Source organism: Beta vulgaris, chromosome 3, assembly GCF_026745355.1.
Source record: "Beta vulgaris subsp. vulgaris cultivar EL10 chromosome 3, EL10.2, whole genome shotgun sequence".
Classification (NCBI taxonomy): Eukaryota; Viridiplantae; Streptophyta; class Magnoliopsida; order Caryophyllales; family Amaranthaceae; genus Beta; species Beta vulgaris.
Window position 1 is genome coordinate 9,366,587 of NC_079204.1, and position 13,740 is coordinate 9,380,326.

At 34.5% G+C, this 13,740-nt stretch overlaps 1 protein-coding gene across 1 annotated transcript; it reads left to right on the forward strand.

The window, feature by feature from the left end:
* Positions 1 to 7,143: 7,143 nt before the first annotated feature.
* LOC104906457 (uncharacterized) lies at positions 7,144 to 12,943 on the forward strand. Its single transcript, XM_010695209.4, has 5 exons — positions 7,144 to 7,540; positions 9,516 to 9,777; positions 9,890 to 10,086; positions 10,663 to 10,850; positions 12,192 to 12,943. Exons 1-5 carry the CDS (start codon positions 7,446 to 7,448, stop codon positions 12,476 to 12,478), a joined length of 1,029 nt encoding a protein of 342 aa, XP_010693511.2. The 5' UTR covers positions 7,144 to 7,445; the 3' UTR covers positions 12,479 to 12,943.
* The last annotated feature ends 797 nt before the right edge of the window (positions 12,944 to 13,740 follow it).

The following is a 13,740-nucleotide window of genomic DNA, read 5'->3' on the forward strand; positions in this document are numbered from 1 at the left end:
TTCTCATCTCTACTGCATCCATATCTTCTGCTTAGGGAAGTATCTTCTCCCCAATTTTTTTCAATCGATTTTAGTTTTTATTAAGTGGTTACTTGTTTGTGATAAATTTTCTGAATTCTGTTATATTCTCTTAGTGGGTAATTGTATTTGGGGTTTTCTTTTCATCATATGGGCTTTCTTTATCTCTCTCCTCAATTTCGCGTCAGTTCCTTCGCATGGTCACCAAGGCCCTTCAACTTCCTCCCTTAATGTGGTCGTTCTCCTTTGCTACTACCTTCTCTCCATAAGTACTCTCTATATAAATAGCCCTCTCTTCAGTTACTCACTCCTCACTCACTTCACAATCTTACAGTCACCTACTTGTCTTCGCTCAACCCCTCTTGTGTTCTTTTCCATCCTCATGTCTGATATCCCACCCTCTCCCAACTACATAAATAAATGTCCTCAAGTCCGATAGCTCTCATGATCCCATTTCCCCTTACCCGACCTTTCCCAATTCAACTACCACTATGGATAACAGTGCTAGTCCGTCAAATTCCCCAACCACCCCTAGCTCTCCAAACATGGTTGGTCATGGTAATTGTCCATCTCCTACTCCCACTGAATATAGGAACCTAAGTCCTACTCTCTCAAACATTCCAACTCCCCCGGTGTCAATGTAGTTGCTCCAGCCCTCGAGGATTTCGAAGTAGCCCTCTATAAGTCGTCTTGTCTCCTTAGTTAGCTGTGGAGGGAACCAATTCCCACAGTTGTCGTCCATCAATAGGGTCTGTAAAGACTGGAACTTTATCCATGGTGAGTTCTCTATTAGCCATATCTCTAATGGTTGGTTCTTAATCAAAATCACTGACCCCCTCGACAAGTATGAAGTGTGGGAGAAGAGACATTGGTTAGTCCAAGGTCTCAACTTCATGCTTATCCCTTAGATATCCTTCTTTAAACCATTCTTCACTAACATTACACATGTTCATCAATGGGTTAAAATCCCTTTCCTTCCAAACGAATATTGGTCTTGGCCTCACTTAGCCACCCTTACTCAAATCATAGGTCACCTTATCAAGCTTGACAAATTCACTCTCCAAAATAATGAAAAGGCCATATTTGCCAGAGTTTGTTTAAACATCAACATCACCAGACCGATTCCTAGGTCCACCACTATGACTGCCGACTATGAATCCTCTTAATTTCTCCTTTCTTATGAAGGTGTCCACGAGGTTTGTCCTCTTTGTGGATGTAAAGATCACATGCTCTCCCAATGCCCTAAGAACCGGCTCCCTGTTTGGAGCTTGTTGTTCAAGCTTGAGGCTAGCAACCTCCAGCCCCCTCCCTCGCTTGCTAACGAGCCTAGTTACTAGTTCTTTGTGAAGCAGCAATGCCGTAGTAAGCCCAAATTTGCTTACCGCACCACCTTCAAAGGTAGGCGTATCCCGACTTCAACCTCCAACCCTCCTCAAGAGAACACTAGCCTCACTTGTAATGAGATTCTTCTTAATCAATCCTCTCCTTCTCACCTTATGGATAATATCTCCACCTCCAATACTTTCGCTACTTTGAACGAATTTCAAATCAACAACGATGATAGTGTACAACTTAATCTACCTATTATGAGTCCTATTCATGATAATGAGATGATTAAATTTAATATGGACCCTTCGAAACATGACATTGATGAAGCCTTCCTTCAAGCTCTAGGTATTATCCACCACAATCCCCACCTTCAGTTTAATGCAGATATGACAAAAATTATGTCTAATCCGTTGAGCCCCACCCACTCCAACTCTGGTGATGGTAAAGAAAGAGGCTCCCTCTACTCCTAACTAGTTCATAATTGGTGTTCTTGTAATGAATTTTTTTGTTATACTTATGAGACCCTTCCCATTAGTTATCTTCTTCTTGTATGGTTATTTTATTTTCCTGTCTTTTTCTTCTTTTTGAGTTTTCTTATGTTATGAGTTAGGGTCTCATTTTTTTTTTGCTTCAGTTTCCATGATTGTAATGATTAATCTTAGGGGAAAGAATGTTTTATTTTGATCAGTTTCCATGAATATTTCCATGTTTTGTTTTGTTTATGCATGGTCCCATTAATGTTTAATTTTTGAATCGTGACATTTTAAATGAACTCCCCCAATTTTTAATTGTGACATTTTAAATGAACCGTCGTAATAGGCCACTGGGTTTTATTTCTCTTCTTCCTGCCTTTGGTCTTTTGTCCTTGTTGTTAATTGTCCCTCTCCAGCTCCTTTTCTTCAAATGTTCTTGGATCTACGTGTGTCCCTCAACTCACCCATTTCTTTCTTAGTTGTTTCAGGTTGACTACGGACTTGGGCCTCGGTCAAAACCGGTCACAACCCTATAATTGGTGTCTTAACATTACAAAATGAAGGATTTTTGGGCCCTTTAATTTTAATCAAAGGCCTTATCTTCGTTGTGGGCTGAAACCTATTATGTGGTTTCAACTGGACCATGCTTTTAAATCCTTAATGACCCAATTGCTTAGACGCTTGCTTTTCACAAGGGTGTTTTTATGCCCCCTAACGAATTTTTTCATCTTGTGCAGGTCTTCATTATTTTGGGCTGATTGCCCGCAAAACTAAATTTAACTTAGGTTCTTTATGGACCTACAATTTTACCTTCTTCCCAGTACCCCAAATGCGGGTTCCCGAACATCCTGCTCATAAGTATGTTTGTAAATGAAGATCCTAAGTTGGACCATCCAAGGGGGGAAAAAGCCATATGTCATAAGCGAATTAATCTACCTAAAGAATAAGTACAACCCATGCATCATCTCATTTTAAGAACGCGCATTAATAACGCCAATAGTGTTCGAATCCTAAAATCACTTAAATTCCAAAATAAAGTATCATAGATCCTATTAATTAATGTGGTGGCATTTGGATTTGTTGGAGCAATGCTAGCATTAAAGTAAATAATCACTTCTTACAACATGGATTGGCTCACTTAGATTAGTTAGATATCACTTACAAATCAACCAACAAAGATTACTCTATTATGGGTGCATACTGCCCATTGCTGAAAGTTGATAAAGATGGCTTTTGGTCATTGTTAAACAATTACATTGCAAATTTATCTCTTCCTTGGATATTGGTGGCTAATTTCAATGAAATGCTCATTCCAAACGACAAACTATGAGGCATAATGCTAACGACCACTCAAGGTGCGTTCTATTCAACTTATTGGACCTGAACTTATTGGAACTTATCTGAACTGAACTTATTGAACCTGAACTGAACTTATTGGAACTTATTAAACCTGATTGGACCTGATTGACCTGATTCAACTTATTGGACCTGATTGAACCTGATTGGAACTTATTGGACCTGATTGAACTTGATTGACCTTATTGGACCTTATTGGAACTTATTGACCCTGATTGAAACTTATTAGACCTTATTGGACCTGATTGAAACTTATTAGACCTTATTGAACCATTGAAACTTATTTGACCTTATTAGACAAAAACATTGACCATGAATAACATAAATATTACCACTAACGTAAATACTACCCCTCAAAATTTTTTATAGAATAATAATTATTATAATTCGTCCTTTAAAAAATAATGATTATTAATTATCTCTTATGATAATTATTTAACAAAAAATTACTATTTATATATTTGCCTATACATAACTTTCATCACTAATATATCTAATAGTGTTGTTTAATTTTATAAATACTAGTAGAAAATCAAAAAATTAATTTTATAAAAACTAGTAGTTACTAACTAAGATGAGCAAAAGCAGTGAACTATCATTGTAAAGGCTTGATTATGGGCCTGATTCTCCTTTTCCTAATCAATGAAAATAAGCTGAACATTTATTGCTAACAACAACTCCTTCATTATTTCTTCAGCTTTCTTCACCTTTCATTTATTTGAATGTTACTAGAAGAAAGAGAAAAAAATGTTCAAAGTGACAGTAGCTTCAACACCTCTGATTTCTTCTCAATTACTTCTCCTTTCTCTCCTTTCTTCCTTCTGTTTTTTCTTTTTTTGTTCAAAACTGCATAACACGACTTAATTATCTCTTATGTATTTTTATTTTTCAAGGGCGTCGTTTCTAAGACATAAGAACTACTTGCATTTAAATGTATTTTATTTTCAAGGACGACATTTCATGCTTTTAATATGTATTTTTATTTTCATGGGTGCTATGACGATGCTTATCTATGCTTACTTTATGTTCAAGAAATACTAGTTGCTTATCTCCATCTTCTTTTTATGTTTGGCTTGTAGAATGGACGAGATGTTGGTTGAGAATTGTATGATGTACAATGATTATAATATTATTCAATAGCAATATGAATAATCAAATAATAGACAATAATACAAGTATAATACTATACATTGTGGTACTTTAATAAAAAATCTAATAATAACATAATCAGCTAATAGTAATATGAATAATAAATAATAGACATAATACAAATAAATAATAAAATAATAGACATAATACAAATAAATAATAAATAATAGACACTAATACAAGTATAATACTATATAATCATTGTGGTACTTTAATTAAAATTCTAATAATAACATAATCCGCTAATAGTGATATGAAATTATGAATAACAAAATAGTGGACAATAATACAAATGTTTATTAAACATTGACTATTTGGACCTTATTGGACCTTATTAGACCTTATTGGACTTATTAGACCTGATTGGAACTTATTGCACCTGATTGAAACTTATTGCACCTGATTGGAACTTATTGGACCTTATTAGACCTTATTGGAACTTATTGCACTTATTAGACCTTATTGCAACTTATCTGAACTTATCTGAACTTATCTGAACTTATTGGACCTGAAACTTAATTTTTTAAGTTGAACAGAACGCACCCTCAGTTAATAAGACTTCCTTCCCTAATTGCTAATACAAATAGTATTGACATTTCCTGTCTCTTAGGGTGCGTTCTGTTCAACTTAAAAAATTAAGTTTCAGGTCCAATAAGTTCAGATAAGTTCAGATAAGTTGCAATAAGGTCTAATAAGGGCAATAAGTTCCAATAAGGTCTAATAAGGTCCAATAAGTTCCAATCAGGTGCAATAAGTTCCAATCAGGTCTAATAAGGTTCAATAAGTTCCAATCAGGTCTAATAAGGTCCAATAAGTTCCAATCAGGTCTAATAAGGTCCAAATAGTCAATGTTTAATAAACATTTGTATTATTGTTCATTATTTTGTTATTCATAATTTCATATCACTATTAGCTGATTATGTTATTATTAGAATTTTAATTAAAGTACCACAATGATTATATAGTATTATACTTGTATTAGTGTCTATTATTTATTATTTATTTTTATTATGTCTATTATTTTATTATATATTTGTATTATGTCTATTATTTTATTATTCATATTACTATTAGCTGATTATGTTATTATTAGAATTTTTTTTATTAAAGTACCACAATGTATAGTATTATACTTGTATTATTGTCTATTATTTGATTATTCATATTGCTATTAAATAATATTATAATCATGGTCAAATAATTAAGGTTAACAATAATAATAATAATTATAATTACAATATTTTGCAATTCGTCTTTAAATAACTAGAGATAACATGTTTCGTTATTAATTTCTGATTTTCTACTAGTGTTTTATAAAATCAAAACAAGACTATTAGTTATATTAGCGGTGAAAGTTATATATAGGCAAATATATAAATAGTAATTTTTTTTGTTAAATTAATTAGCATAAGAGATAATTAATAATCATTATTTTTTAAGGACGAATTATAATAATTATTACTCCGTAAAAAATTTTGAGGGGTAGTATTTACGTTAGTGGTAATATTTATGTTATTCATGGTCAATGTTTTTGTCTAATAAGGTCAAATAAGTTTCAATCAGGTCCAACAAGACTAATAAGTTTCAATCAGGTCCAATAAGGTCTAATAAGTTTCAATCAGGGCCAATAAGGTCTAATAAGTTTCAATAAGGTCGATAAGTTCCGATAAGGTCCAATAAGTTCCAATCAGGTTCGATCAGGTCCAATAAGTTGAATCAGGTCCAATCAGGTTTAATAAGTTCCAATAAGTTCAGTTCAGGTTCAATAAGTTCAGTTCAGATAAGGTCCAATAAGTTCAGGGCCAATAAGTTGAATAGAACGCACCCTTAAACGCTTTTTCTTGAAAAAATACTAAGCACAATGCAATTATCTACAAATGCCTTGACCGAGCTATTACTAGCAATTCTTTTTACAAGGATTTCGACAACTGTCACATTTTTTACGAAAATTTTACAGTCTCATATCATGTCCCTATTCTATTTTCTAGTAATGATGAAAATCGTAAATGACCTCATGCTTTTATATTCCAAAAAATTTGGATAATTGACCTTCAATCTCACAAAATTGTAAAAGATAAATGGCTCCTCCCCATTCAAGGTACTCGTTTTTTTCGTATCCAACAAGAATTAGCTCGAAGAACTTAAATTGGGCGCGTTCAAAATACCTTCACACTACCAATAAACTAGTAATCAATGACGAAAAAATCAAAGAACTTCAAGCTAAATTATGGTCCCAGCCTTTCAACCCTATTCTTAAAAATCACATTAAAAATAAACTTTTGAGGAATGGGAAAAGTAGTTTTTTTCTTTAGTTGAACCTTATAATATCCAAAAACAATATATATTTCACACAAAATTTTCATGTTATATATGATACTCTTTAGATTACCTTATAAGTCATTTTTTATATTGTTTGTTACTTTTTTGTTTAATAATTTTGTATTAGATTTCAATAATAATTTCGCACGCATCATGTATATATATAAAGCCACTATTGTTTAATGCAAAAGAAAAGTATCTGTAAACAAACATGGGATTCCCTATACACCACCAAGTCACCAATGTTAGTTATTTGTTCCCAAGAGAAAAAAGAATCCAAAATTAAAAATCGAATATTCTTACTTGAACCAATGTAATCTTCTCATTAATTTTCTTTCACTCTCAAGAAAAAAACGGTCACTAATATCACTCCACGTGTCAAGCTCTAGACAAACTAAAGATATCCTAAACATCCACAAATCTTGTACCACGTGTCAGGTGATACCCAAATAAATTTTCATCAAAATCAAATGTTCAATCATCCCATTTACCAAAAAACACAAAAAAATCCGTACCATTTTTCCCCATACTTAAACCAAAAAAAAACTCATCTTTCTTTTATAAAATAAACTCCTCACACACAGACACAGTTGTCATCTTCCTCAAATCTCTCTTTTTTTTTTCCACTTTCTCTCTCCTCTTTCAATATTTCCGCGCAAAAATCCCCCAAAATAATCTTCCCCAAATCTTCACTTTTCTCTCTCTAATAATATGATTTTCAGTATCTTGACTTTTGCCGCCATAGCTGTTTCTACTTGATCTCATTTGTTCTCTCTCTCCTCCATTGTTGTTTTCTTCCAGATGGCACTCTGTCATTGGTTGATACTCTTGTTTGCTTTCTTCGGCATTGCTAGTGCTCTTAAAGCTTCTGAAGGTGATGCTGATCTAATTTACAGGTTGTCTAATCTTTCTTTTTGTTAATTTTAAGGTTAATCAATTAGATTAATTGCTTATTTTATGAATGCTTATATTTTTTGCTCTTAATTAGGGTTTCTGATTGTTTATATGGTGTTATTTGTGATTATCTTGCTGATTTCGAACTCGAAAGTTTGGATATCGAATCGATTATTAAGATATTGATTAGATGGAGTAGGGAGTTAAATTTGTCTCATAAAAAGGGAAAGAGAAGTCTTTTATTGAATCAAGCTTATTGATTGATTGGATATAACTTTTTTTTTGTTGGGGTTGAAAAAGTGGAGGATATCTTAAAGGTGAACTCAAGTATTTGAGTATGTCTGTATGTGACTGAGTGGGGTTTAAAGTGGATTGATATCATTAAGATTTTTCTTTTTTACATAGAATTGATGCCATGATTTGATATAAGGATTCTAATTCTTCTCATTTTCAGATGATATCCTGTCTTCAATCTTTGAGTCTTGAGGTGATGGGTTTGTTCGACTTTCCAGTACTCGCATGATACAGTAGATTTTAGGTTTTTAGGGTCAATAAGGAGGATCCACTTATTAAATTCGGAAATCGCGCGTGTTGTGGTCATAAATAAGGATAATCAGACTAGTTAGAGGTCCAAGTGAGGTATCATTTCGTATTCAATTGGAAAGACGAGGGAGGAGGAGTTACTTGCTAGCCTTATAAAGTAGTTTATCCTTTTCTATCTTTTTAATGTGGGACTACTTAAACGCGATACCTCTTTAATTTGGATGACTAACACTAATAAGGATTGCGTAAAGAGCTCCTATACCTAATGGGAAGTATCTCTGGAGTAGGCAGTGATTTTATGACATATATCTTAATTCAAAATCATGTTGGGGTGATAAGCAGGATGAGGAACCAAGGCATTTTTGGAAGGTAATTTCTGTTAGATTGAAGTACAGTCCCCATTTGTTAGAAGAGGAAATTTGACAAATCTAGAGTGAAAAGTAATTACAAAAGATTAGAATGAGATTGAGGAGATAATCAAGCGAATAGTAGTTGAATGAGAGCAAGGAACCAAGAATGATGAAATTTATCAAGTAACTTGGAGCTGTTAATGAATTGAGAGAAAAGAATAAAGTATGTATGTAAATCAATGCTGTTCAGCAGCAAAAAGAAATTGATGATTCAGTGGAAACGAATTGCAAAAGTGCGCGAATGCTGGGATTTTAATGTTCTAATACCACTGCCCACAGTTCACTTGAACAAGTTGATAATAATTATGGGTCTGTCCATGAAGGAGAGTTGTATAACAAACAATCCAAGTTTGGAGTGTCTCGTTGTGTTGCTTTTGGCTCATAGAGAAATTGGTGCTTGTCATTAAGGTGTATCTGGTTTATATTTCACCCATTTTGTCATTATGACTTTCTGGAAATATGATGGCAATTTTTTATTCATGTAGGCCTTTAGGGGGTTATACATATAAATCGATTACATACAGCTTTTCTTTCCTAAGATGAACTTTCATCTTCTCAGTGAGTTTGAGAGCAGGAGTGGATATTTAGTGAGCCTTGAGCTATAAACTACCTTCTTTGTGATTTCGTTTGGATTCTTCTTTTGGTTGATATCTAGTTCTTGATTGTTTTTTTCAAGAAAACTTTTAAGAGTACATCTTTTTTCACGAATGTCATTTTGGCAAAATAACGTCGAAAGGCCCATCCTTATGTGTAGCAGATGTTAATGTTACTTAACAATTACTGAAGGACTTTCGACTGTGCATTGTTTACATATAGCTTCCCGACCCTTTTCTGAGGCTTTTGGCCATTGTTAATGTTAAATGTATCACACTAAAAACTGTTTGCAATGCTGCAAGGTCTAGGCGTTATTGCTCATTATTATATGCTTCAGGAGTCCAGGTCTATATGGTGGACTTTGACCATTATGTTGCCAAATTGTATGATAGAAAGCTTGAACTGTTCACGTCTTCCTGTTATGCTCCAGGGATTGCGTAGAGCATTGTCAGGAGACTGGTTGTGTTGGAAGCCAATGCTTTCAGCATTGCATATTCACTGCTGATGGTAACATCTCTGATGGTCGGTGGTACCTCCAAGAACCTCTCTATTTGAAATGGAAACAATGGGATTGCCACAGTGATTGCCGATACTATTGTATGCTTGCAAGAGAGGAAGAAAGGAGAAAGCTTGGCCAGAAACCTGTCAAGTATCATGGAAGATGGCCTTTTCGTCGTGTTTATGGGATTCAGGTTCTCATGTTTTTTTCTCTATAGCTGAACATGCTACAGTATATTACAGTACTTTTATTACCTTTATCCTTTAATCAATATGCTTTAAAATAATTTCCATTTATATTTTCAGGAACCTGTTTCTGTATCTCTTTCGGCACTGAACCTTGCAATACAATTTCACGGTTGGATATCTTTTTTCATTCTTGTTTACTACAAATTGCCTTTGACTGATAGGCGGAAGACATACTATGAGTATTCCGGCTTGTGGCATGTCTATGGTGTCTTAGCAATGAACTTTTGGTTCTGGGCTGCTGTTTTCCACAGTCGGTGAGTACACCTCCTTTTCTTTGTTCTGTGTTACTCAATAATCAAACTTATGCATCTGTCTTAGTTATAAAATATGCCTGAACCCTACAATCTTTGTCTAGTATGTTCTTGAGTGCTTCAACTTACTTTGATGTAGGAAAATAAGTGCAGTTTAAGATGAATTTGCAGGCTCTGAAGGTTTTCGCCTCAATAGAAGGGAGAACTTAGAACAAAGCAGAGACCTCCTTTCTTCTACATAAAGTTGTTACATTGAAGCCTAAAATGGACAATGTTTGGTATGGTGGTCCCTATCAGTTATCTTATATTGATAAGAAGGGCTGCTATTGAAACTTTTTTGATTTCGTCATTGAACTTAAAGTTGTAGCCAATTGAGAAATTGGAGAAGAAAAAAATGATAAATGTATCTGAGAGCTCAACTTGGAAGCATACTTTATTTGAAGTCTCCATCTGAAAGAAGAATGTGAAAACAGCATAATTAATCCTTCGAAGAATTATTGCTGCACATGAATGTCCTTTTGCTTGTAACCAGTAATACGCCGATAGTTTGACATGCATAACCCTGTCTTTCTTTTACAGAGATCTGGACCTGACAGAGAAGCTAGGCTACTCATCTGCTGTCGCTTTGCTTGGATTTGGTCTTATAGTGGCTATCTTTCGAGTTTTTGACATAAAGCTAGAAGCCTCTAGGGTGATGGTTGCTGCACCACTAATCGCATTTGTGACAACACACATCTTGTATCTGAACTTCTACACTCTTGACTATGGTATACACCTCTTCCCATATCTTGATCTATATATACATTTTGATTTTTAAGGAAGTTTGATGACTCACAAAGCCATGGCCACCCAAATACATTAATATTGATTTCCTAAATTCCTTTTGTTAGTAAAAAGTTATCATGCTCATGGATATGGCAAATGGTGATCTTGCATCTACATAGTGAATGACCTGCACGGTTGTCTTTAGGATGTTCTATTGCTGCTTGTTACTCACTCATGCATAATTAGCTTGTTTTGTTTTATATGTGTGTTTTGGTTTTCCTATTGTGGGTATGCTTGATGTGGCTTTGGTATCTGGCAGTACTTGAAGCTCTTTTTCTATTTGCTCCTCTTCTTGATTATGTTCAACCTAGATCTGCAGTATTGCTGATTTTATGACTCTATTCTCATGTCAGATACATGTTTTCTAGTTGAATAATCTCTTCTACTTTCTTATTCTTTCTTTAGTTAAAAAATTGGCTCTTTGATCTATATTGAACAAAGGCATCCAGTTAGAAGCGCTGATCCTTTTGTTGCCTGTATCTACTGCCATACCATGCCATTGCTCCACTGCCACTAAAGAGGATTTTACCTGCTTCTGTAATGAGACTCTCACGCTCACCTGGTTCTAGGTAGTGGCCTAGGCCTTAGGGTAAGCCTTGTGGTAATATTGCAAAGAGGCTTTTTGTCCCCTAGAAGTGCGAAGATGTTTCTCCTATATGAAACGCTGCCTAACATCCACACCAACAAATGAAGTAAAGGATAATTAATTTGATTTACTCCCTTGTAAGTTGAAATAGAAAGTTAAAGATTCCGACCCTTAAATATTCCGACTATTGTTGACATTTATTGGCAACTTTTACTCCTTCACTACAGTATAAGCGATGCCTATGATATGCTCAAATATCATGCTTGACCTCTCTAAAAGTTTTTTGAGCGTAGTCCAGGTCTTGTCTTGCTGACGTTGTTTTTATAGGCTTGTACTCTCTTAAGGCTCCTCTTTTTCATTTCCTTCGGCAGGAGCTTATAAGCCATTCTCTGTTTAAGCTAGATTTGTTATTATAATAGTGTCAAGTTCCATCATATCTTTCTCAGATTGCATTTTTCTTCAACAGCCTCCTCACCAACATCTTCTAAAAATTTTATAGTATTAGTTGCAATTAGCTGCTGCTTCATTTTTTTCTAGATTCTGAGATATACAATACACTGGGTGGATATTGGAGGGAAATTGAGTAAATTGATTAATCTAAGCCCTTCAAGTTTTGTTGTATTTCCCGTCACTTGCCTGAAAATCACCGATGATGTATACAACACTTACCTTAATTTCTTTTTTACTTTCCATTCAGGTCTGAACATGAAAGTGTGTCTAGTCATGGGTTTGGCTCAGCTGCTACTTTGGGCTGTATGGGCTCGTGTTAGTCAGCATCCTTCGCGTTGCAAGTTATGGGTAGTGGTGTCTGGGGGAGCTCTTTCTATTTTCTTGGTGATTTATGATTTTCCACCCTACTGGGAACTTGTGGATGCCCTTGCTGTGTGGCATGCTATCACCATTCCTCTATCTTACTTTTGGTGGAGCTTCATTAAGGATGATGCAGAATACAGAACATTAACTCTATTGAAGAAGGCCAAGTAGAATTCCTGCACAGACTCGTTAAAGGAGTAGATATGTATGTGTCTGGCATTTTCATCCGTTTTTTCTCTCGCCATTTGTGCATCTTCCTAGGATGCTTGCATGGTGGGGGCTTCTGCTTTGATACACCTTGGTGGCTAGAAGAACGGAGGTTGTTTCCACATTGATGTGTTGACTAGGATATTTGAGGAAGACGTTTAGTGTAAACATTATGTTTGGTCTTCCTCAAATCTCATGTACTATTAAGTTTTTTCAGCTTCGTCTGATTGACTGTCTATCCTTTCTGTTTAAGATTCATTTCTTTATTTGGCAATTCAGGGGTTGTTATTTCTATCGCAAATAGATTTAGTAAAATTGGGCATCTCATTAAAACATGTACCATTTTGGTACTTTTAACATTATTCTCTTCTGCCCTTTTTCGGGTTAAAGGGGCTACATATGAGTAATTCTGTTGATTTTGGTTGTGTATTGAAATAGCAAAACTTGAGTCTGCAGAGTCAGTTGTATGGGTGTATTCGGCAAAAGTAGTTGTATGGGTGTATTCGAAAAATGATGTGCGACAAACAAATGAGAAGTTTGAAAGGGGACTGTGGAAGTAATCAAGTGTAACTGTGTAACAAAATAAATTATCGTTTCAGCTAAAACTTCATTTAGCATTTTAAACTACCATTTTCATGTACTTTACTTTCCCTATTTTTCTACTAATCATGAACCTAATTACATTATACTCCCTCCGTTTCAAAATATAGTTCCTATTTCTCTTTTTTTGCGGTAATTTATGCAAGTAGGGATAGTAATTTTTTTTGTTTATTTAAATAAATGTATGGGAAAATATAATTTTAGGAGAGAGAATGAAGAATAATTGGTGAAAGAGCATTAATTGTAACATTTTGGTTGAATAAACAAAGGAAAAAACAAAATTCAAGAAGCAAATAAATGATGGGACACAGTTTTCTAGAGAAATTACGGAAAAATGTGGAATTAAATATGGAAATGAGAACTATATTTTGGGACACTCAAAATGAAATGCAAACTATATTATGGGACGGAGGAAGTACCAGCTAAAGTTTTATATAAAGAGACGTCCCTCTGCCACATTAATATCACTGGATCCTTCTCCATCCTACAAACACAAGATCTCTTCCTGGGCCACATCTTTCTATTCATGTTTCCTTCCCTTTTTTTTGCAAATATTGTTATCTATCACCATCTACTTGGCAACTTTGCACTACGTCCATTGCAATTATATAAACAAATGTACTATA